Consider the following 22,305-nt stretch of genomic DNA (forward strand, 5'->3'; position numbering starts at 1 on the left):
GCATAGAGAAGACCCCTCCCCCTCAGCCTTTCCACTTGTATCCTCTAGCCCCTCCCCCAAGATCCATGAACCCCAGGCAACTAGTTCCTGCCCAATCCTAGCTTTATTTCTCCAAGTCTTCACTGAAGTGTGTGACACCAGCAGCAGGTTACCACTGCAACCAACAGCCTGTCAGCAGTCTTTGTTTCTGGTGCCTGTAGGCCTTCTGCAGCCAACAACTCTGGGAGATGACCCATGGTACTAGGACTCCCAACTAGCAGGCTTATGGCTTCTGGAAGCATCTAATTCTACTCTCACAGGATACCTTTGTTCACTCTTTCCCATGCACAGGCCCTGTCTGTGGCAGAGTTTCCTAATCACCTTGGTTGAGTGTCACTTGGGTCTTATACAAACATAAAGCTCTCACATGTCTCTAAATCTGTAAAATACTCAAAGATTAGCATTATGCTGTCTCTATAGGACAGAACTTTTCTATAGATCAGCGGTTCTCAATTGGTGGGTCTCAACCCCTTCAGGGGTTGAAAGACCTTTTTCACAGGAGTCACCTGTGACAGTCAGAAAACACTGATAATTACATTACAACTCATAACAGTAGTATCGAGAAGATGCTCTTATGGTTGGGGGTCATCAGAACATGAGGAGCTGTATTAAAAGGTGGAAGCAGGGGTTGGGGATTTAGCTCAGCGGTAGAGCGCTTGCCTAGCGAGCGCAAGGCCCTGGGGCCCTGGGTTCGGTCCCCAGCTCCGGGGGGGGGGGGGGGTGGGGGGGGTGGGGGTGGGGGGGTGGAAGCAGGGGGTTGGGGATTTAGCTCAGTGGTGGTGGTGGGGGAGGTGGAAGCAGGGGGTTGGGGATTTAGCTCAGTGGTAGAGCGTAGAGCACTTGCCTAGCGAGCGCAAGGCCCTGGGTTCGGTCCCCAGCTCCGAAAAAAAAAAAAAAAGAAAAAAGAAAAAAAAGGTGGAAGCAGTAGGAAGGTTGAGAACTGCGGCTGCAGGAGGATCTGTGGAACAGTGATGCATAGTTCCAAATCACTATGCCATAATGACTAGAGGGACTGTGGGGATGACCTGATGGAGCACTGGGAAAGTCCACTACCATGTGTTCTGAGGAAGGCCCAGACGGAAGACATTCACAGCTAAGGAGGCATTAAAGTTGGAAACAAATGAGTTTCCTCACCCCTGATGAACTTAGTGGCGCTAGCTCACACTGCTTACCAAGGGGATGAAGTCTGTCTTAGGGTTTTACCGCTGTGAACAGACACCATGACCAAGGCAACTCTTTTTTTTTTTTTTCTTTCGGAGCTGGGGACTGAACCCAGGGCCTTGGGCTTGCTAGGCAAGCGCTCTACCACTGAGCTAAATTCCCAACCCCGACCAAGGCAACTCTTATAAGGACAACATTTGATTGGGGCCGGCTTACAGGTTCAGAGGTTCAGTCCATTATCATCAAGGTGGGATACGGCAGCATCCAGGCAGGCCTGGTGCAGGAGGAGCTGAGAAGTCTACATCTTCATCTGCTAGGAGAAGACTGACTTCCAGGCAGCTTGGATGAGGGTCTTAAAACCCACACCCATACTGACACACCTACACCAACAAGGCTACACCTCCAAATAGTGCCATTCCCTGGGCCGAGCAGATACAAACCACCACATGGTCCTACTCCTGCTGCGCGACCTGCTGCTCAGGCTGGGTCTTTGGGTCAGAGAGGCTCCGAGTTGGCACTATGGCTACAGCTGAAGCAGTTGCTTCTTCACACACCATGCTTCTTTCTGGGGGATGCCCTTGCCGGGGCACCCATCTATACCCCTGGCATAACCTTTTGCAGGAGAGAAATGTGCCCAGGTTAGTCTGGACACATTCCCATATCCCCATATTCACATATCCCCAGGACAAGCTTGTTCTTCTGCACCTGTACAGTTTTATCACCAGTGCCTTCTGAGAACCAAGTCTCACCCAGCTTCTCCCTTAGAAATGTGGGCTCAGTGCACATCTTACCACACTTGCCTTCAAGTAACCTGAGTGCCTGCAATGGCTGCCGAGAGGCAGGCAGTCCTTCAGATTGACTCTCGTGAGCCTTCTCAGGTTATGAGTTCGTCTGGTCTCCTGCACTAGAGTTCTACTGAGACCCTGTGTGCGTTCTGTCCGTGGATTTTCCCTCCTTCTATAATGAAGGTTAGACATGAGGGGAGTTGGGGGTTTCTGCGTTGCTCCTTCCTTCTCACTCCCTAACTTCTCCCATGGCCTCCGAGTTTGGGTGTCCCAGGAAGAGGGTTTGTTAAGGCAGAGTTGATTTGCATTTTTTTTTTTTTTGGTTCTTTTTTTCGGAGCTGGGGACCGAACCCAGGGCCTTGCGCTTCCTAGGTAAGCGCTCTACCACTGAGCTAAATCCCCAGCCCCGATTTGCATTTTTTAACCCTTGACCTTCCAGCTATGAGAACTGGCAAGCCAATGTCTGCAGCTCATCCTCTCCTTCACCCACTTTCCCTGCCAACTCAAGGGCTAGCATGGTGGAAGCCTTGCATGCGTGCAATTCCTTCCTTAAACAAAAGGACCGTCTCACTGAACTTGGCTCCACAAGTTAGCTATTTCCTTTTCTTTTTGTTGTTGTTATGATTGTTTGAGGTTTCACTATGTAGCCCAGGCTGGCTTCAAACTCATAGAGATCCACATGCCTTTACTCCCTAAGTGCTGGGATTAAAAGTGTGCGTGTGTCACCATGTGTGGCCCAGAACTTATTTCCTGTTACCCCCAGCAGTAGCCCACTTCTGTTTCTGCTCTGGTGTGCTACTCTCTCAGGGACTCTCCATACTCATGTGGTGGACCCCACTCCTCAAGCAGTCATGCTGCCTTGTATCACAGAGAAGAGGTCAGCAGGGATCCCCCTCCAGATGCCCTACCTTCAAGTGTCCGCAAGTAACCACGGTTACATGGTCAGTATCCTCCACAAATGCTAGAGAGTCAGGCCACCATGTCATAATTGCCTCTGCAATTCTACCTGCAGACAGTGACACTTCAGCTGTCTGCTCACACTGTGCCAAGCGTTGGAAAAATTCTTTCCCTAGGGAGATATACATGGTGTCTATTCTTCATTCTAACATTCCAAAGACAAACCAAGGTACAATTCCACCAAAGTTCACCCGGGAACCAGGGAACTATTAGGCTTACTTACAGAGCAGTGAATGAGAGATTATGAGCAGGAGCACAGGTGACCTTAAAGCAGCCACACTGGAAGGTCTGCACCCAGGAGGGATGATGGCTTCTCCAGATGCATAGAGAAGACCCCCCCCCTCAGCCTTTCCACTTGTATCCTCTAGCCCCTCCCCCAGGAGCCATGAACCCAAAGCAATTGGGCAGAATTGCATGTAGTCGGTTGGCAGGACTGGCTGGATACTCAGGTGAGGGTCCGTGACCTTCCTGCCTTCTAGGAGGGATAGCCCAGCTGTGATGAGCTTCTGTGGGCAGGCCCTGAAGAACGTTTAAAGATGGTGGTAGTTTGGTCCCTCTACAAGAACAGAAGGCACTCATTGTCAGGTCTCAAACTCAAGACAAGTGGACTACCCGAGGTGCCTGTTCACACACCAAAGGGGACTCAGGCCAGCAGTTACCCTCAGGACTTCTGTTACAGAGTCCTCCTGGCTGGTATGCCCTCCCACCTACCTCAAGCTCTTCAAACCAGAGGCTGGCCCGCTCTTCCCCTAGCTTCTCTGATTCCTATATGATGCAGCCATTTTGGCTATGCTGGTCTCTACCACTTGCCATCTTGGCAACTTGATGTGAGGCTCCACTTTTAGCTCTCTCCTATCTGTTTTGACCAGAACAGCTACCCCACAAAACTGTAGATTAGATTCCCACCCTATAAAAATTTCTCCCCGGGGTTGGGGATTTAGCTCAGTGGTAGAGCGCTTGCCTAGCAAGCGCAAGGCCCTGGGTTCGGTCCCCAGCTCCGAAAAAAAGAAAAGAAAAAAAAAAATTCCTCCCCAAGATCTTCAGCCTGAAGTTGCCCCATGGCTGGTGTAGGGTCATTAGACCCTTCCACATGAGAGTCCGGCAGCTCACTTCCTCCTGCGCCAGTCTGCCCAGTTTCATGTGGTCTCAGGAGATGCTCCAGTATGTTTCCCATGGGCCTGGAAAACCTCATCTACGCAGCTCTGTGGAAACCATCATGCTCATCGAGGTGACACTTTGGCTCCTAGGCTGTTTGAGTACCACTCATGCTCCTTAAAATAAAACCTAAAGAACTCACTGGTTTATCAGGTTAAGTCAGCAGTTTCTTTTTTTTTTCTCCATCTTTATTAACTTGGGTATTTCTTATTTACATTTCGATTGTTATTCTCCTTCCCAAGGGCCAACATCCCCCAACCCCTCCCCTTCTATATGGGTGTTCCCCTCCCCATCTAAGTGGCCAAGGTTGACCTTGTATTCATCGTTGTTAATTTATTTTGTGGGTATTTGTGTGTTCAGGAGTACATACATGTCCCTCACCACTTGTTTGCAGAACCTACCGAAGCCGGAAGAGGCCGTAATGGGAGCTGGAGTTACAGCCTGCTGTGAGCAGCCCTGTTGGTGCTGGAGATCAAGACTTATCCTCTGGAAGAGTAACCTATCAGTGCACTTAACCACTGAGCAATTCTTCCAGTTCTCCTTCTCCTCCTCCTTTTCTCTTTTTTTTTTTTTTTTTTTTTTTTTCTTTTTCTCCGGAGCTGGGGACCGAACCCAGGGCCTTGCGCTCCCTAGGGCAAGCGCTCTTCCGCTGAGCTAAATCCCCAGCCCCTCCTCCTCCTTTTCTTGAGACAGGGCCTCTCTGTGTAGCCCTAGTTGTCCCAGAACTAGCACTGTAGACCTCAAATCCACAAAGATCCTCCTGCTTCTGTCTCCAAAATGCTTGGGTTAAAGGTGTGTGCCACCACCATTCAGCTTGACCTTTTCAAAAGAAAGCTTTTGTGTGTATGAATGTTTTTGGTGAGTGTATGTGTGTGCACCACAGACATGCCTCATGCCTGTGCAGGTCACGAGAACTAGAATTATAGATAATTGTGAACCACCATGTGGGCACTTGAAACTAACGGAGACCCTCTCTGCAAGGACAACCACTGTTCTTAACCGCTGAGGCATCTCTCCAGCCTTTGACCTTGAACTTTTTCTTTTAAAAGATTTATTTTTATGTGAATACACTGTTGCTGTCTTCAGACACACCAGAAGAGTAATTGGTCTTTTTTTTTTTTTTTTTTTCAGGGCTGAAAACGAGTCTTTATTGTCCCCACTACTTGAGGGGGATAAATCGGGAGGAGTGGGTGGCGCCAATGCCGGGCAGGCCGTGCTTCACAGGCTTGTAGGTGATGGAGAACTCGCCCAGGTAGTGGCCGATCATCTCGGGTTTGATCTCCACCTGGTTGAAGGTCTTGCGGTTGTACACACCCATCATGCTGCCGACCATCTCGGGCAGAATGATCATGTCCCTAAGGTGGGTCTTCACCACCTCCGGCTTCTCCATGGGTGGCGCCTCCTTCTTGGCCTTCTTCAAGCGCTTGAGCAGTGAATGCTGCTTTCTCCGCAGGCCTGGGTTCAGGCGCCGTCTCTGCCGGGCGCTGTACAACTGCATCAGCTGCTCATAGGACATGTCCAGCAGCTGGTCGAGGTCCACGCCACGGTAGGTGAACTTGCGGAAGGTTCGCTTCTGCTCCACTTCGGCCATCTTGGCGGCTGCTCGGAAAAGGAAGGAGTAGTTGGTCTTTACTGGTTTTTCTCTCTCTCTCTCTTTTTTTTTTTTAAAGATTTTATTTATTATATACAAGTACACTGTCACTCTCTTCAGACACACCAGAAGAGGGCATCAGATCTCATTACAGATGGTTGTGAGCCACCATGTGGATGCTGGGATTTGAACTCAGTCAGTGCTCCTAACCACTGAGCCATCTCTCCAGCCCTTTATTGTTTTTTCAAGACAGGGTTTCTCTGTGTCACCATGACTGTCCTGAAACTTGCACTGTAGACCAGGCTGCAGAGACATAGAGATCTATGGAATTGTTAATCCTTTAAATTACATTTTATTTTGTGTGTAGAGGTCAGAGGACAACTTGTAGGAGTCAGTTCTCTCCTTCACCATGTGGGTCCTGGAGATTAAACTCAGGTTGTGGGGGCTGGGGATTTAGCTCAGTGGTAGAGCGCTTACCTAGGAAGCGCAAGGTCCTGGGTTCGGTCCCCAGCTCCGAAGAAAAAAAAAAGAACCAAAAAAAAAAAAAAAAAAGATTTATAAACTCAGGTTGTCAGGCTCGTGGTAAACACCTTTACCCACCAAGTCATGTTGCTGGCGCTCATTTATTTAAGTCATCTCAACTCATGATAGTCTCAAACTCACTATGCAATCAAAGTTGGTCTTGATGCTTCTGATCCTCCTGCCTTCACTTCTGAGGGCAAGGGCAAGGGTGTGTAGCAATAGTCGCACTTCATGGGACTTCCTGTGTGCTAGGCAAACACTCTACCAACAAACTGCGTCTCTAACCCTCTGTCTTCATGCACACCAGATAGGGTTTCTCTGTGTAGCTCTGGCTGTCTGAAACTCTCTGTAGACCGGGCTGGCCTTGAACTAGAGATCCACCTGCTTCTGCCTCCTTAGTGCTGGGATTAAAGGTGTGTACCACTACCACTATTGCCCAGACGGGTTTTTATAATCTAATCTAGGATAGTTTTTATTATCTTTTATATTTGTTTCTTTTCCTTTTTTTTATTTTTTAAAGATTTATTCATTTATTATATATAAGTACACTGTAGCTGTACACCAGATACACCAGAAGAGGGCATCGGATCTCTTTGCAGATGGTTGTGAGCCACCATGTGGTTGCTGGGAATTGAACTCAGGACCTCTGGAAGAGCAGTCGGGTGCTCGTAACCGCTGAGCCATCTCTCCAGCCCTTCCTCTTTCTTTTTTCTTTTTTATTTTTTTTAAAGATTTTATTTATTTCATATATATAAGTACACTGTAGCTGTACACCAGATACACCAGAAGAGGGCATCGGATCCTATTACAGATGGTTGTGAGCCACCATGTGGTTGCTGGGAATTGAACTCAGGACCTCTGGAAGAGCAGTCGGGTGCTCGTAACCGCTGAGCCATCTCTCCAGCCCTTCCTCTTTCTTTTTTAAAGGCAAAGTTTCTCTATGTAGCTCTGACTGGACTGGAACAGATACTAGCTCAAAAGATCTTCCTTCCTGCCTCTGCTTCTGAGAGCTGGGATTAAAGGTGTGCCTGGCTTTTTTTTTTTTTTTTTTTTTTTTTTTTTTTTTTTTTTTTGGTTCTTTTTTTCGGAGCTGGGGACCGAACCCAGGGCCTTGCGCTTCCTAGGTAAGCGCTCTACCACTGAGCTAAATCCCCAGCCCCCCCTTTTTTTTTTAATGATTTATTTATTTTATTTATATGTGTACACTGTCACTGTCTTCAGACACATCAGAAGAGGGCATCAGATTCCATTACAGATGGTTGTGAGCCACCATGTGGTTTCTGGGATTTGAACTCAGTGCTCCTAACCACTGAGCTATCTCTCCAGCCCTTGTTTTGTTTTTCAGACAGGCTCCTCCTGCAGCCTACATTAGCCTAGAACTTCATAGGTGCTGAGAATGATCTTGGACTTAGGACCCTCTGCCTCCCACTTCTGAGTACTGTGATTACAAGCTCCAGACACCACACTTAAGTGTACGAGGTGGAACCCAGGGCCTTGTGCCTGCCAAACACACACTCCACCTCCTTAGCCACAGCCACAACCCAGGGCACCCTTTCCCTTCTTCTTCTTCTTCTTCTTTTTTTTTTTTTTTCTTTTTTTCTGGAGCTGGGGACCGAACCCAGGGCCTTGGGTTTGCTAGGCAAGCGCTCTACCACTGAGCTAAATCCCCAACCCCTCCCGTCTTCTTTTAATACATGCCTATGTGCATGGGTATGTGCACAGGAATGCCGTGAAAACCAGAGGTGTCCACTCCCCGTGGTCCTAACTCTAGTTACAGGTGTTTGTGAGCTGTCTGACATGGCTGCTAGGAAATGAACTCTGGTCCTCTGCAGAAGCAGAATACACTTAACCTCGGAGCCATCTGTCCAGAGCCATTGTTGTCTGTTTCTTTTTTAAATTAAACAGCTCTTGGGCTCATCACTGAAAACTTGCAATCCCCCACATGCAACATTGTGTTCTTTTCGATTCTCCAAATCCTACTTATCTGCCTGACGGGGGTGGGGGGGTGTGGTGTTCTCGTTGTTTTTCTTTTTTTTTTAAGGTTTATTTATTGTATATGAGTGCTCTATCTGCCTGCATATAGAACCTGTGTGCCAGAAGAGGCTGTCAGATTCCATTATGATGGTTGTGAGCCACTGTGTGGCTGCTGGGAATTGAACTCAGGACCTCTGGAAGAACAGCCAATGCTCTTAACCACTGAGCCCATTCCAGCCCCCACAATTATTTTTACATGTATCAGTGTATGCCTGCATGCTTGTATGTATGTATGTGCACCATTTATGCGCCTGGCACTCTCAGAGGCTAGGAGAGAGCATTAGAGTTCACTGGAATTGGAATTACACAGTTGTGAGCTGCTCTGTGGGTGTTTGGGACTGAATTTGGGTTCTCTGCAGGAGCAGCAAGTGCTTTTAATCCCTGAGCCACTTCTCTAAGGCTTGATACCCATGCACACAGCAAGCACTCTTTATCTGCACGACTTAAGCACTGAGAAGAAAGCATCTACTAATCCCCTACACACACTCTCTCCCTCCCTCCCTCTCTCTCCTACCCTCCATCTAGGTACTGGCCAGAAAGAACCAGCCAGGTTTCATCACTGAGCTCACGGGCTCACAGCCACAGTTTTGGTGTTACTAGGACTGTCTTAATGATGAAGACAAAAAACTAATTCACAATCTTAAGCACAGAACAAGGTTAGCGTGTAAGCCACAGAGAAGCAAACATCTGCTCCTAACCATTGAAGCTTCAACATTCCTGTAGCCTGCTCTTTTAAAGATGCCTACTTATGGGGCTCGAGACCCCATATGTACAACAATGTCAAGCAACCAGAGCTTCCAGGGACTAAGCCACTACCTAAAGACTATACATGGACTGACCCTGGACTCTGACCTCATAGGTAGCAATGAATATCCTAGTAAGAGCACCAGTGGAAGGGGAAGCCCTGGGTCCTGCTAAGACTGAACCCCCAGTGAACTAGATTGTTGGGGGGAGGGCGGCAAGGGGGGGAGGATGGGGAGGGGAACACCCATAAAGAAGGGGAGGGGGGAGGGGGATGTTTGCCCGGAAATCGGGAAAGGGAATAACACTCGAAATGTATATAAGAAATATTCGGGGTTGGGGATTTAGCTCAGCGGTAGAGCGCTTGCCTAAGAAGCGCAAGGCCCTGGGTTCGGTCCCCAGCTCCGGAAAAAAAGAACCAAAAAAAAAAAGGGGCTGGGGATTTAGCTCAGTGGTAGAGCGCTTGCCTAGGAAGCGCAAGGCCCTGGGTTCGGTCCCCAGCTCCGAAAAAAAGAACCAAAAAAAAAAAAAATATTCAAGTTAATAAAAAAAAAAGACGCCTACTTATATGATCGATAATCCCCCAATGCCAAATTATTTCTCTAGTCTTAAAAAATGTGTATGTGTAGGGTTGGGGATTTAGCTCAGTGGTAGAGCGCTTGCCTAGCGAGCGCAAGGCCCTGGGTTCGGTCCCCAGCTCCGAAAAAAAGAAAAAAAAATGTGTGTGTGTGTGTGTGTGTGTGTGTGTGACTTGTGAGTCTGTGTGTGGGTATGTGCACGTGGAATGCACGTGCCCTGAGTACAGAGGTCAGACTCTCCAGGGATGGGGTACAGATGGTTGTGAACTGCCCAATATGGCTACTGGGAACCAAGATCCTCTGGGACAGCACCTTCTGCCTCTTCCTCCCAAGTGTTGGGGGATTACACGTTTGTGCTATCATGCCCCAGACCCTCTGTTCTATCCCTTTCGTGTTGGAACACATTCCGATGCTCAGTGGTACGCTATCCTGTCCACTGCAATGAACAGTAAACCCAACTTGGTCAACCCATGTGCACTGCTGGTGATCAGTAGCTGGAGTGTGTTCATGCGAGGCATCTGGTATCTAAGTTGCCAAATTTACTTCTTCCATAAAGGACAGGAGGCAGGAGGTTCAGATTTGGTCCATTGCTATGTGTTGTAAAGTTAAATTCGGTATCCCAAGGTCTAGTTGTCTCAAGCTGAGAAGGGACTCAAGTAATATGCTTCTGTTATATAAACCCCACCCCCAAGTTATCTGTGATTGGTTACTAAAGATGCCTACAGCCTGTAGCTGGGTAGAAGAGAGGTAGTAGGCAGGGCTTTGGTTCCTGGGCTTTGTATTGGAGGCAGAGGGCATGAAAGGGGAGCAGGAAAGAAAGAGGGTCCACTGGGTAGGTGGATGTGAGCACGTGGCCATGAATGCTGGCCAGTTGGAGTAGGAGCGGCCCAGATGGAGCACGGCAAGTATTATCTGGGGGTTATTAACACAATAGTGTAGAGGGCTGATATCTGCCCGACTCTAGTGCTTTAAGGCTTATTATAAATATAAAGGCTTTATGTCTTTCCTTTGGGAACTAAATGATCTAAGGTGGGGTAGAAAACCCAAAATAATATTTACCCCAACAGTGGGATTTGAGAATTCACGCTGGTATAGGCAATAATATTACTAACCATTAATAAGCTGTCTCTTTTAATAATCCAAATTGTGTCAAACAAACATTAATTTTAACAAGATGTTTCTGAAATACATAAAACAGTATTTACTCATTTTAAAAACCTGTATCTGCCAGGCATGGTGGCATATACTTTAATCCCACCGATCGGGGAAGCAGAGGCCAGTGGGTCTCTGAATCGGAGGCCAGTTTACTCTACAAAGGGAGTCCTAGAGAAAACCTGTTTCAAAAACATTAATAAATCAAATTTTAAAAAGGTGTGTGTGCAGGGGCTGGGGATTTAGCTCAGTGGTAGAGCGCTTACCTAGGAAGCGCAAGGCCCTGGGTTCGGTCCCCAGCTCCGAAAAAAAGAACCAAAAAAAAAAAAAAAAAAAAAGGTGTGTGTGTGAGCATGTGCCAGGCTATAGTGTGTGTGAAAGTGCGTGTGAAGCTCAGAGGCCGACCTACAAGACGGGGTTTTTCGTTTTTTAAGTATATGTTACTTTTATGCTCATTGGTGTTTTGCCTGCATGTATTATCTGTGTGAGGGTGTCAGAAGCCAGCCCTGGGATTGGGAGTTACAGACAGTTGTGGGCTGGGAGTTGAGCCTGGGTCCTCTGCAAGAACAGCCAGTGCTCTTAACCACTGAGCTGTCTCTCCAGTCCCTGGTTCTCTTCTCTGTAGAACTCAGGCAGCACAGCAGAGCCGTTAACAGGTATCTTTATGCTGGGCCATCTCTCTACTCCACACCCTGTCTTTAGTGTTTTCCTTTCCTCTCTTCAGCCTCTGTAGCTGGGATTACAGGGACATATAGTTTTAAAACATTCTTTTTCGGTGTCTGAGCGTGATCTAGTGCCCATCTCTAATCCTATGTGTGACCACCCGGAGTGATCAACCAGACAGGAGAGCCAATAGGTAACTAGAGATGTAACACCATTTCTCATACCAAGTTTGCTCCCCCATTACATTAGCTGTAGATGGGGCCACTGGCCCTGGCAACACTTGAGTGTTTTAAAACCTTCTGGTCTTTGTATAGACACAGTGGGAGGGAGGGATTAATGCCTTTCTCATATTGTTTTTTTTTTTTTTTTTTTTTTTTTTGGTTCTTTTTTTCAGAGCTGGGGACCCAACCCAGGGCCTTGTGCTTCCTAGGCAAGTGCTCTACCACTGAGCTAAATCCCCAACCCCTCTCATATTGTTTTTATTATTACGTTTTTTAGTTAAGGCCTCAGGCTGACCTGGAGTTCACTGTGTGGCTGAGGCTGACCTCTAACTCCTGATCCTTAGGTCCCATCCCCTTCAGAGTGAATGCTAGGATTAGAGCTGCGCCCCCACACCTAGCACTTCTGAAGCCTGGAAAGCACTGGCCCTGAAGATGTGTTGGAGCAGAAAGACAAACTGCCGTCTGTCAGCGGCTTGGTGAGGCAGCACCGCCTGTCCTGCTGTTTGAATAAGGGCATCTGTTAACTACACAACATCACATTTCTCAGTACAGACGCCCTCCTTAGTACCTGCCCCCCTGAATGACCCTAAGAGCCCTGGTTACCAAGGCAACCTGGGAATAGCACATGAAGACAGAGACTAGAGACAGACAGGGCTATTTTTAAACTAGACTAGGTGGCTCCATTTCTTTTATCCCAGAAAGTGCCTTCCCCAAACCAAAGCCCCGTTTGGCCATTTGACATCTTTACCCTGCGTCCCAACTTACCCAGCTACATGGGGGCAGGTCTTCCCCCCACCCCCTTTCTGGCATAAGATCTACTTTCTGCTCCAATCTTCCCCAACAGCCATCAAAGCAATTTTCACTTTTGTTAAAAAATAACGTTCTTTTATTTCTTTGGAAAGTAGTGGGCACTGCCCTACAGATTTCCAGGCCAAGCGAGGTAAGTGAGTGTTCTCCTACTCTGGGTTGGAGTACTATGGTCCCGGCCTCCCCAGGGGCCCAGGAGTATTTTTGGGCCCCAAACCATCTGAAGGCTCACGTGCGGTCTTTGCTCCTGACCACTGACTTTCACTTCTCCATCTTTCCTGGCTCTCTCTGGGTGAGGAATCTTTCTCTCCCATATCAGTGCTGGAATCTGTGCTGTTCACAATGAAAATAAGACCAGGGACACCCCCCCAAATTCCTGTGAGAAAACACAGTCCCTTAGCCCTTTCTGCTGGCTTCAGTCTCAACGCCTGTGCAAGCCTGTCTGAGTTGAGGCCTGAAGGAGACGACCCTCTCAAGAGTGGGGAGAACACAGCAGCACAACCCTGCCTCAGGAGACGCTCCTACCGAGTATATTCCTTGTAGTCTCTTGTCCTAGTTTCTGAGTGGTCCTCTGGACAGAGCCTGGGAGGGCTGGGCTCTGCGGGTGGGGAAGGGCCCCTGACCGCAGCCCTCAGGTGCTATGACAGGGAGGGAGTGTCCGTTTGGCCTGTCAGTGTGGCATGGCTGTGATGCGCATGCTCTGGGAGGCAATGGGGTACGTCACCATAGGAGTAGTAGTGTGGCTCATTGTGATCCCTGCTAAGGGCTGAGCCATGGACACAGCCACAGGAGCCACAGGGGCCACAGACACAGCTACAGGGGCCATGGACACAGGCGGGGGTGCCATCCCCTGGGCAATGGTTTGAGCCAGAGCGGCGGACAGTGGTGTGATCTCTGGGTTCAGGTGTGGAGGTGGGGGTGGTGGAGCAGCAGGAGGTGCAGCATTAGTTGGGGGAGCAGCTGGTGCTCCAGCAGGAGCCACAAGTTCTTGCTGGGACACAGGCCGAGGCTGTAGAGCCTGGCTGCTCAGAGTAGTGTGAGTCTGGGCAATGCCGTGGTTAAAAGTGGCCACAGTGCCCACGGTGGGGGCCAGGGTCTGCTCAGTCGCGGGTGCAGTGGAGCTCAGGGTCATGACCTTGGCCTGATTTCGGAATTGGGCGTTCTGCTCCAGAAGTACCTCATTGGTGGCCAGCAGGTTGCTGACCTGCTTCTTCAGTTCTTCCACACGTTTCCTGAGCAGAGCATTCTCCTCCTCGAGCAGTCTGCACTCCACTCCACGGAGCGGAGCCAAGTTACATTCATAGGACTCAAAATGGGGGCCATCAGGAGGGCAGCAGCCACCTCTCCGGCGCTTAGGGCCCGGTTCATGGTCCTCAAAGCCCCTTTCCGGAAGGTCATAGATGTCATAGAGATCATGCCGTCGTCCTGGGGGAGCAGAGCCTGTCGAGCCTCCACCTCCAGTGCCTCCTCCACCTCGAGCCTCAAACTCAAAATCTCTTTGCAGGTGACGAAACTTGCACTTGGTTCCTCTCTGACAGTCACCTTTGAGGAAGTCACGGCAGATAGGGACCTCCTCCTTACCATTGGGTAGGTCAGCAGGTGAGAGACCCAGCCCAGCTGCCACTTTCTGCCTCAGCCGAGGAGGCAGCTCTCCTGTTTTCTTATAGCCATCCTCATCCTCCTTGGAGCCATGGATGAAGCGGCAGTTGGGACGGCTACACTCCTTGTTTTGGAAGTCATGGCAGAAGATAAATTCGTTTTTGCTTACCCCCAAATTGGATACCTCACTCATGTCTGGGTGGCGGTATCGACAACGCTTGCCTCGCTTGCAGACATTCCTCAGGAAGTCTCTACAGATGGCATCTGAGGTGGCCCCCCCACTGCCTGTCCCTGCTCCACTGGCCTCCTCACTGCTACCACCTCCAGGGCCTGCACCGCTGCTCCCAGTGCCGTTGGCATAGCTGTCCCGGTCAGGCATCCTGGTTCCCCCCAGCTCAGGGTCTTGTTTCTTCTCTCGCCACTCTTGGTGACTGTTAAAAAAGAGAGAGAGAACGGTGTCAAACAGGTCCTCCAGAAGCCCCCAGTCCTCTGGGGCAGTGGCTCTGGAGATGGAGAGCCCAAGGAGAAGCCCAGCCGGCCCAGCTGCCTTGCCAGAGCCCCGCCTAGGCCCTTGTGCACCTGGTCTCATTTGGAGTGATTCACACTTGCCTGGCTAACAGAAGAGGGAGAGAGCTGGGCTGAAGCCACTTCTCTTACTAACATGAGCCGGGGAGGGGGAGGGGGGCAGTGTGAGGTTTTACCTTCTCTCTTCTAAGTCGTGGGAGAGAAACTAAAGCAGGTGTTGGTGTGTGAACACTGGGCTATTTTGCTCTGAGAACTCGTGGATGAAGGGACACCAGAAACAGAACTTCCCTTAATCCCTCTTCAATGTGAACTCAGCAAGTCTCCATGAATTGTAGAAACCCTTGGTAAAAAGACTGGTGTCACTAGTTACAGGGTCATCCTTAAACCTGTTCATCTCCCAGTCTGTTCCACACACAAACACCCTCATTTCGGGGAAGAAGCTCTGACCTGAACTTTCTACTTCTAGATCCTAGGACAAACTGTGGGATGCTCAAGGTGGGAAGGGGTTAATTTCACAGGAACGGTGACCTTTCTTTCCCCATTCTCCACCCCACTGCACTCCGACTAATATCAAACCATAGCACTCCTTACCCCATACAAATCCTCTTTATTTATAGACTCTATAAAAGCTTTTTAAGTCTCCTGTTTCTCAAGAGAGGTCTGGAATGTAGATCCACTGCCCTAATTCTAGCCCTCCCTTCTCTCTACCCCTAAGTAAGACTGGGAGTCCCTGCTAACACGTGTCTAATCTTCTAAATGTTCCCTAAATACTCAGGCTCCCCCTACAGGTCAAATAGGAGAGGTTCATAGTTTCCGTTTGGGAATAAAGGTACCTTTCTTGATTTCTTTGACCTATCCCATTCACACCCGTTTCCTTGACTTTGCCTTTAGATTTCCCTAAAATAACTAACAAGATTAGAAGCCAGAGATACACAAGAATATGCAAGATGGGAAGAGCAGACCCAGAGTAAAAGAAACAAGTGGTTAAAAACAAGCCCTTACTGAAAGAAAAATGACGACCGGGTGAAGACTAAATACCTCCAGAGCCTCACCTATATTTCAAGTCCCACCAGAAGCAGGTAACTGGATATGATAATCTTCCTCACCCCATTATCCCAGAATTAATACCTGAGGTAGCTCAGGTGAAGTCCGGGGCTCCCGTGAGTCTCCACCTCCACATCACTGCTGGGTTCTGAACAAGAAAGAAACAAAAAACCTGGAGATTTGAGTAGAACAAGGAAAACAACGTGAAAGGGCTACGAGGTGGTTTTCATACACTGAAATGAATTCTAATAAAAAGTGGCTTTTAGGCTCCCTTAAGAGTTCAAAGTGCCAGTCACCTATCATAGGGAGAAGTCCCTAATAAAGATAGGGCTAGGACCGACCAATAAAGATTGGGAAGCTGAACTGAAAAACAAAATAGTTTCTGGTGGCAGAAGGGTTCGGGGAGCTTTACCTCAAGATGAGAAGGATATGGGGTTCAGAAGGTTGGATTTCGGAACGCCAAACCTGAAAGCTGGACAAGGGCAACAACTGACTACTGTCAGTGGGAAGGCGATCTAAGACTTGGGGGCGGTGATTACGACGGTCCCCAACACCCTAGAGTTCACGAAAAGTCCTACGAGTTCCCCTGGAAGTCTTCTGGCTTGGCCGGCTCCGTGATGCGGCGCCAGCACTGAGCCGGGGACCAGGTGACTAGGACACTAAGGAAGCGAAGTGAAAGGGGAGGGGGGCTAAGGGTGACATCAAGCTGAGGGGATGGGCAGGGCTGTGACGTCACGGAGCTGGCGTTTGCTCGGGAAGCGAGGTCAATCAGAAAAAGGGCTCTGTTCTGGGTAACGAGGAAAAGCCAAGCCAGGTCGGTTCGGGGGGGGGGGGGGTTGTTGGAGGAGGCTCGTGTGGCCCGGCAGAGCCCAGCCGATGGGCCATCCCCGACTCCTCCCCTCCGGGCGCGGCCTCCACCTAAGTCTCCCGCCTCCCTCACCTGCCGCCGCCGCCGTAGTTGCTGCTGCCGCCTGCCGGTCCTCTAGCTTCGACAAAGAGCCGCCCACCCTACGGCTCTTCCGCTTCCTGCGGAAGAAAGGGACGCTCTAGCCACCAGACCCGGAAACACACTCTATGGTCCCATTGCGTGCTCTTAACCGCAGGAAGCTCCCAGCAAGCCTTGCGCGTCACCATGGTAACACGACTCCTCCGCACCCGGAACTCGCACAGCGTCAACTTCTACGCAGGGGCCCCCCAAAACATAGAAGTGGCACTGCGAATGCACGAACTCTAACTTAAACTCAGGCGCACACTAAATCAACTGGCTCCAGCCAGATCGCAAACACCCGGGCTCTTGTTGCCTACACTGGACTACACAACTCCCCACCCAAAGGAGCCGCAAAAAACACGTAACAGCGATTTGATTCTTCAGCTGACAGCAAGAGGGTTTATTGTACACGAGTTACACTTGGCCACAAGAGAACAGAACTAGTCCAGAATGCCAAAGGTCCAGGGCAGAGGGCCAGCGGGACTGTTTTGGTTGTGAGGAAGGTAGTCATTTTCCCAGCTGATCTCGGCGAGGTGACATTCCGGGTCTACTGAGACTTATTACCGACAGCAGCATACAGTCCAACCACTTGTTCCGGGCTTCAGCATCCCTTACTTCTGCTCCCGCAGGCTTCGTGGGTGCACAAGATGGTTTACTTGGACCTCTGCCTCATCTTTCTTCTCTTGCGCTTCAGCCTGGAAAGGCAGGCACACAAACCGAGTTAATTTTTTCCCCTTCCCACATTTACCATCTGCACTTCGTACAAAATACGATGAAATTAAACAACACCAGCTCCGATGAACCGTGCTTAAACGTCCCTCCACGCCAAACATTTTCACATTAAGTTTCTTCTAAACATCCCACCCCAAGCTTTGCCCCTTTGCCCCAATGTTAAGTCAAAAAATTAACGTACCTGCGCATTCTCTTCTTCCGCCACTAAAAGCCCGATCATGTGAGAAGACAAAAAAGAATGTTAGCAGTAGGCCCGGGTAAGAACATTACTCAGAAAACAGGTTTGACAAAGAATCAAGAGTTGGTGCGGCACTGGCTCAATTTTAGATCCGAATCTTGTTTTCCCACCTTCCTCCAGCTACGACTTAAGCCTGTACTCGGCTCTGTGAAAACCCGAAGCAAACCGTTTGCAAACCCGATGAAGAACCATGGCGGAGATTCACTGCCTGATTTTCCGCCTCACAATTCCTTCCTACCGCCCAAGCTCACCACTTATGAACCGCTCACCTTCGCTCTCATGGCGCAGGAGTCTCTAGAAAGAAAGGGAAGAAATTGCCGTTAGTCTGCTGTGATGAGAGTAAATGTGGAGGTCGGATGTTAATGGATTGTACTCGAAGTCGAAACAACAGCTAACACGGTAACTCACCAAGGAAGATGGCGCTAAGACCGAGAGAGCGGGGAGTCCGGCCTACTGCTATTTAATGGCGTGCTTGGTGTCGTCACTTCCGAGCCGCCCCTTCTGTTTCCCTTAGGGAGGGGCTGCTCGAGACAGTAAGTGACTTCCGGTTGCCTTACTAGAGGAAAATGTTTTGAGTGCGCGTTACCAAGCCCCACCTTTCCTTCTATATTAAGGATATTGTATTATTTCAGCGCGAGCACCTGTTTCCAGTATGGGACTGAGAAAAAGTAGGCGGAAAAAAAATAACCTCCGTCTTCTCGTTGCTTCATGGGAATTGTAGTTTTTTGGTAAATATCTCTACTTACTACTGATAGGTGTGGCTTGTAGTAAAAATTACTAGTTTTGCCCTGACTTGGTGGTGCACGCCTTTATTACCATCTGCTGGGAGGTAGACGCAAAGGCAGGCGGAGCTCTGTGAATCCGATCTACATAATGAGACCCTGCCTAAAGTAAATAAACAAAAATATTACTTTTGGTCTTTTTTTTTTTTTTTTCCGGAGCTGGGGACCGAACCCAGGGCCTTGAGCTTGCTAGGCAAGTGCTCTACCACTGAGCTAAATCCCCAACCCCACAAAAATATTACTAATTATCTTCTATTTGATCCCTCTGCCATCCCCCAGTTAAACTGTGTGTCAACATCAGAATTTTTTTAAAAGACTTTGGGGCCTCACGTTTGCTAGGCAAGCGCTCTACCGCTGAGCTAAATCCCCAACCCTTATTTTTTTTTTTTTTTTTTTTAAGATGGTTGTGAGCCACCATGTGGTTGCTGGGATTTGAATTCAGGACCTCTGGAAAAACAGTCAGTTCTCTTACCCGTTGAGCCATCTCTCCAGCCCCATATCAGAATTTCTAAAAGAGTTAAGATTTTAAAGCCAGGGGGTTGGGGATTTAGCTCAGTGATAGAGCGCTTGCCTACCAAGCGCAAGGCCCTGGGTTCGGTCCCCAGCTCCGAAAAATAGAAAAGAAAAAAAAAAAAAGATTTTAGAGCCAGGAGGTGGTGGTGCACGCTTTTTCCCTGAGGCAGAGGCAGGAGGATTTCTGAGTTCAAGGCCACCGTGGTCTACATCCTGAGTTAGTGAGTTCTAGGACAGCCAGGGCTACACAGAGAAATCCTGTTTCGAAAAAAACCCAAAAATTTGCAAACTGGAGGCTGTAAGATTGGCAAGCAGAGAAAGCATACTGTAGTATGCTTTTTGTAAAAAGACATAATCATAATTGTGTCTGTATGTTGGTATGGAGGTAAGGGCATGCAGATACCAGCTGAAGCCAGAAGAGGACATTGGATCCCTTGAGACTCTTTCTCAAGCTGTTATGACCTGCCCGACTTGGGTTCTGGGAATGACTATACCTGTCACTTACTGCCCCTTTGTTTTGAGAGGGTCTCAGGGGTTTAGTTAAGAAGCCAAGTCCTCTTTTATAGTAGTGTTTTAGTCAGGGTTCTCAACCTCAGCAGAATTTATAGATTTATAGAATTTATAGATCTAGATATAAATCTATAGAGAAAGGGTATTAAAATGAATGAATTACAAGATGGCTGGCTATGAACATAGAGTCCAAAAATCCAGTAGTTGCTCAGTGCACAAGGCTGGATGTCTTATCTCCCCTTCAGTATAAACTGGAATCCCAAAGGAACAGACTTGCTAGCAGGTGAGGCAAACTGGCAAAGAGCAAAAGCTTCTTTCTTCCCGGTCCTCATATAGGATTCTGGTAGTCCTGGCCCAGATTAAATCTGAATTAATGATCTGGATTTAAGGTGTGTCTTCTCAATAGAAGGTCCAGATTAAAGGGGTGCATTTTCCCAGTTCAAATGATCTGGATGAAAGGTCTACATTCCTACCTCAAAGACCAAGATTAAAAGTGGATCAAGTTAAGCAAAACAAAAAACAAACAAAAAACCAAAACCAAACCAAAACCCTAAGGGATATGCCTTCCAACTTTGTGTTTTAGTTCCAGATGTAGTTAAACTGACAACCAAGAATAGCCATCACAGGTGCTAGATCAATTCTGTTTTGGTTTATTTTGTTTGCTTTTTCTTCTTCTTTTTTTTTTTTTCTTTTTTTTTCTTTCTGTATAGCCCTGACTGTTCTGGAACTAGCTCTGTAGGTCAGGCTAGCCTTGAACTCACAGAGATCTACCTATCTCTGCTTCCCAACTCCTAAGTGCTGGGATTAAAGACGGGTTTCACCACTGGGTAGATCAGCTCTTTAGGAAGAGAATCAGTAAGCAACTTTGATCCTCATTGATCATTTAGAGGCCAAATGTCACTAGAGAATTTCTGACCACAAAGCACATCTGCTAAGTAACTGAGGGCTAGTGGAGTAGTGGCACACACCTTTAATCCCAGCACCCAGGAGGCAGAATCAGGTAGATCTCTGTAAGGAGGACAGCCTGGGCTACAGACCTAGTTTTTGAACAGCCACAGCCACACAAAAAAACCCTATCATGAAAAACACCCCCCAAAACAACAAACAAAAACAAAAAGGAAGAAAAGGCTATTTGTGGTGGTGTATGTCTTTAATCCCAAAGAAAGGGAACACAGGCATTATAGCACAGAGAAGACTGAGGATTATAAATTCTGTTAGCTTGTGATACACAGCAAGTATAAAGCCAGTCTACATAAAACAAACAAACAAACAAACCCAGAAACTTAAGTATAGATTTCATCTTGTTAAAATATTTGAGAGAAACTTTGTTTTGAAACAGGATGGGTCTATGTAGCTTTCACCAACCATGATCCATACATGACACAACCTCAGACTCAGAGATTAGCCTGTTTAATCTAGCCAGATTAAGCACTGGGATCAACACTGCACAACCACACTTGGTTCAAAATTTAAGAATTTTTTTTCTTTTCTTTTTTTTAGGAGCTGGGGACCGAACCCAGGGCCTTGCGCTTGCTAGGCAAGCGCTCTACCACTGAGCTAAATCCCCAACCCCCTTAAGAATTTTTTTTTCGGGGCTGGGGATTTAGCTCAGTGGTAGAGCACTTGCCTAGCAAGTGCAAGGCCCTGGGTTCGGTCCCCAGCTCCGAAAAAAAGAACCAAAAAAAAAAAAAAAAAAGAATTTTTTTTCTTTTTTTTCGGAGCTGGGGACCGAACCCAGGGCCTTGCGCTTCCTAGGTAAGCGCTCTACCACTGAGCTAAATCCCCAACCTCAAGAATTTTTTTATGTTGATTATAATCCTTCCTTTTCAGTGATTTAACATTTCCTATTGTAGCCAAGTATGGTGGTGTAGGAACCTAGCGCTCAGTGGATCTCTGTGAATTTGAAGCTAGCTTGGTCTACATAGTGAGTTCTAGGACAACTAGAACGTCATAAAATGATTGTCTTGGGGTTGGGGATTTAGCTCAGTGGTAGAGCACTTGCCTAGCAAGCGCAAGGCCCTGGGTTCAGTCCCCAGCTCCAAAAAAAAAAAAAAAAAAAAAAAAGAAAAAAAAAAGAAAAAGTCAGAGGACACACTGCTGAGATTGAACTGTTACTGAGTTTAGTCCTTTAAATTCCCTTCTTCACAAGGTCTGAGAGGCCTGGTCTCTCCTGGACCTCAGAATCTGTCTGCTTTTGTCTCCAGAATACTGGGACGAATAGTGAGTGGGTCCCTCAACACCCAGTTTAGACCTTCAAACATATTATTTTGGTGTTGCAAGACAGGGTTTCTGTTTCCCTGGCTCCCCTGGAACTTGCTCTGGAACAAGGAGGCTACAAGAGATCCGTCTCCAGATTAGACAGACCTTCAAATTTTGAGAAGGGATTTAACTAAACTAATTGCTCAGGCTGACTTGAGCTCATGAGCCTTTTGCCTCAGCCTTTTTTCTGTTGAGTCAAGGTCTCATGTATCCCGAACTGCTATCAAACTTGTTATATAGCTAAGGATGTCTCTGAACTTCCAACTCTCTTGCCTTTAAATACTGGGATTATGGACATACACTATGTAGAACTGGGAACCCAACCTTGGGCTTTACGTACACCAGACAATAAACACTGTTAACTGGGCCACAGCTCCACCTCCAGCTGATTTAAAAATCCAGATAAAAATCTCAACGGGACGATTTTACAGCCTGAGCTAATGTCTCACACTGGGAGAAAAGAACATTTTACAAACCTATCCGAATTACCAGTTTATATGAACTCTGAAGTAACTTGGCTCATTTAGTTTGTTTTTGGTGGTTTGGGATCTGCAGAATAATTGACGATTTCTCCACATTACCCCGTCTCCATAGTGTGTCAATCAGCATGCCCACTAATAGCCAACCAGGTGTGGTGACATACACCAAGAACACCAGGGTCAGAGGCTGAGGCAAGTGGTTTATTGCCATGACTTTAAGAACATAATTC

At 48.0% G+C, this 22,305-nt stretch overlaps 2 protein-coding genes and 1 pseudogene across 4 annotated transcripts; all 3 read right to left on the reverse strand.

Annotated features, from left to right (window-relative positions):
* Positions 5,226 to 5,709, reverse strand: Rps15-ps2 (ribosomal protein S15, pseudogene 2; annotated as a pseudogene).
* On the reverse strand, positions 12,463 to 16,567 carry Zc3h10 (zinc finger CCCH type containing 10). Of its 3 annotated transcripts, none has more exons than XM_087559100.1 (3): positions 15,987 to 16,567; positions 15,659 to 15,722; positions 12,463 to 14,436 (listed from the first exon to the last, which is right to left on the reverse strand). In XM_087559100.1, the coding sequence occupies exon 3, from the start codon at positions 14,382 to 14,384 to the stop codon at positions 13,077 to 13,079; it is 1,308 nt and encodes a 435-aa protein (XP_087415226.1). In that variant the 5' UTR covers positions 14,385 to 14,436; positions 15,659 to 15,722; positions 15,987 to 16,567; the 3' UTR covers positions 12,463 to 13,076. The 3 variants fall into 3 exon arrangements, with proteins under 3 accessions (XP_087415226.1, NP_001178019.1, XP_087415227.1); NM_001191090.1 differs by having other exon boundaries at positions 16,515 to 16,558; XM_087559101.1 differs by lacking the exons at positions 15,659 to 15,722; positions 15,987 to 16,567 and adding an exon at positions 14,707 to 15,454.
* Positions 16,568 to 16,933: 366 nt separating this feature from the next.
* Positions 16,934 to 18,014, reverse strand: Rpl41 (ribosomal protein L41). Its single transcript, NM_139083.2, has 4 exons — positions 17,941 to 18,014; positions 17,802 to 17,826; positions 17,476 to 17,498; positions 16,934 to 17,257 (listed from the first exon to the last, which is right to left on the reverse strand). The coding sequence occupies exons 2-4, from the start codon at positions 17,811 to 17,813 to the stop codon at positions 17,215 to 17,217; spliced, it is 78 nt and encodes a 25-aa protein (NP_620783.1). The 5' UTR covers positions 17,814 to 17,826; positions 17,941 to 18,014; the 3' UTR covers positions 16,934 to 17,214.
* Positions 18,015 to 22,305: the final 4,291 nt, after the last annotated feature.

The sequence above is a fragment of the Rattus norvegicus genome, chromosome 7, assembly GCF_021556685.1.
Source record: "Rattus norvegicus strain SHRSP/BbbUtx chromosome 7, alternate assembly SHRSP_T2T, whole genome shotgun sequence".
NCBI lineage: Eukaryota > Metazoa > Chordata > Mammalia > Rodentia > Muridae > Rattus > Rattus norvegicus.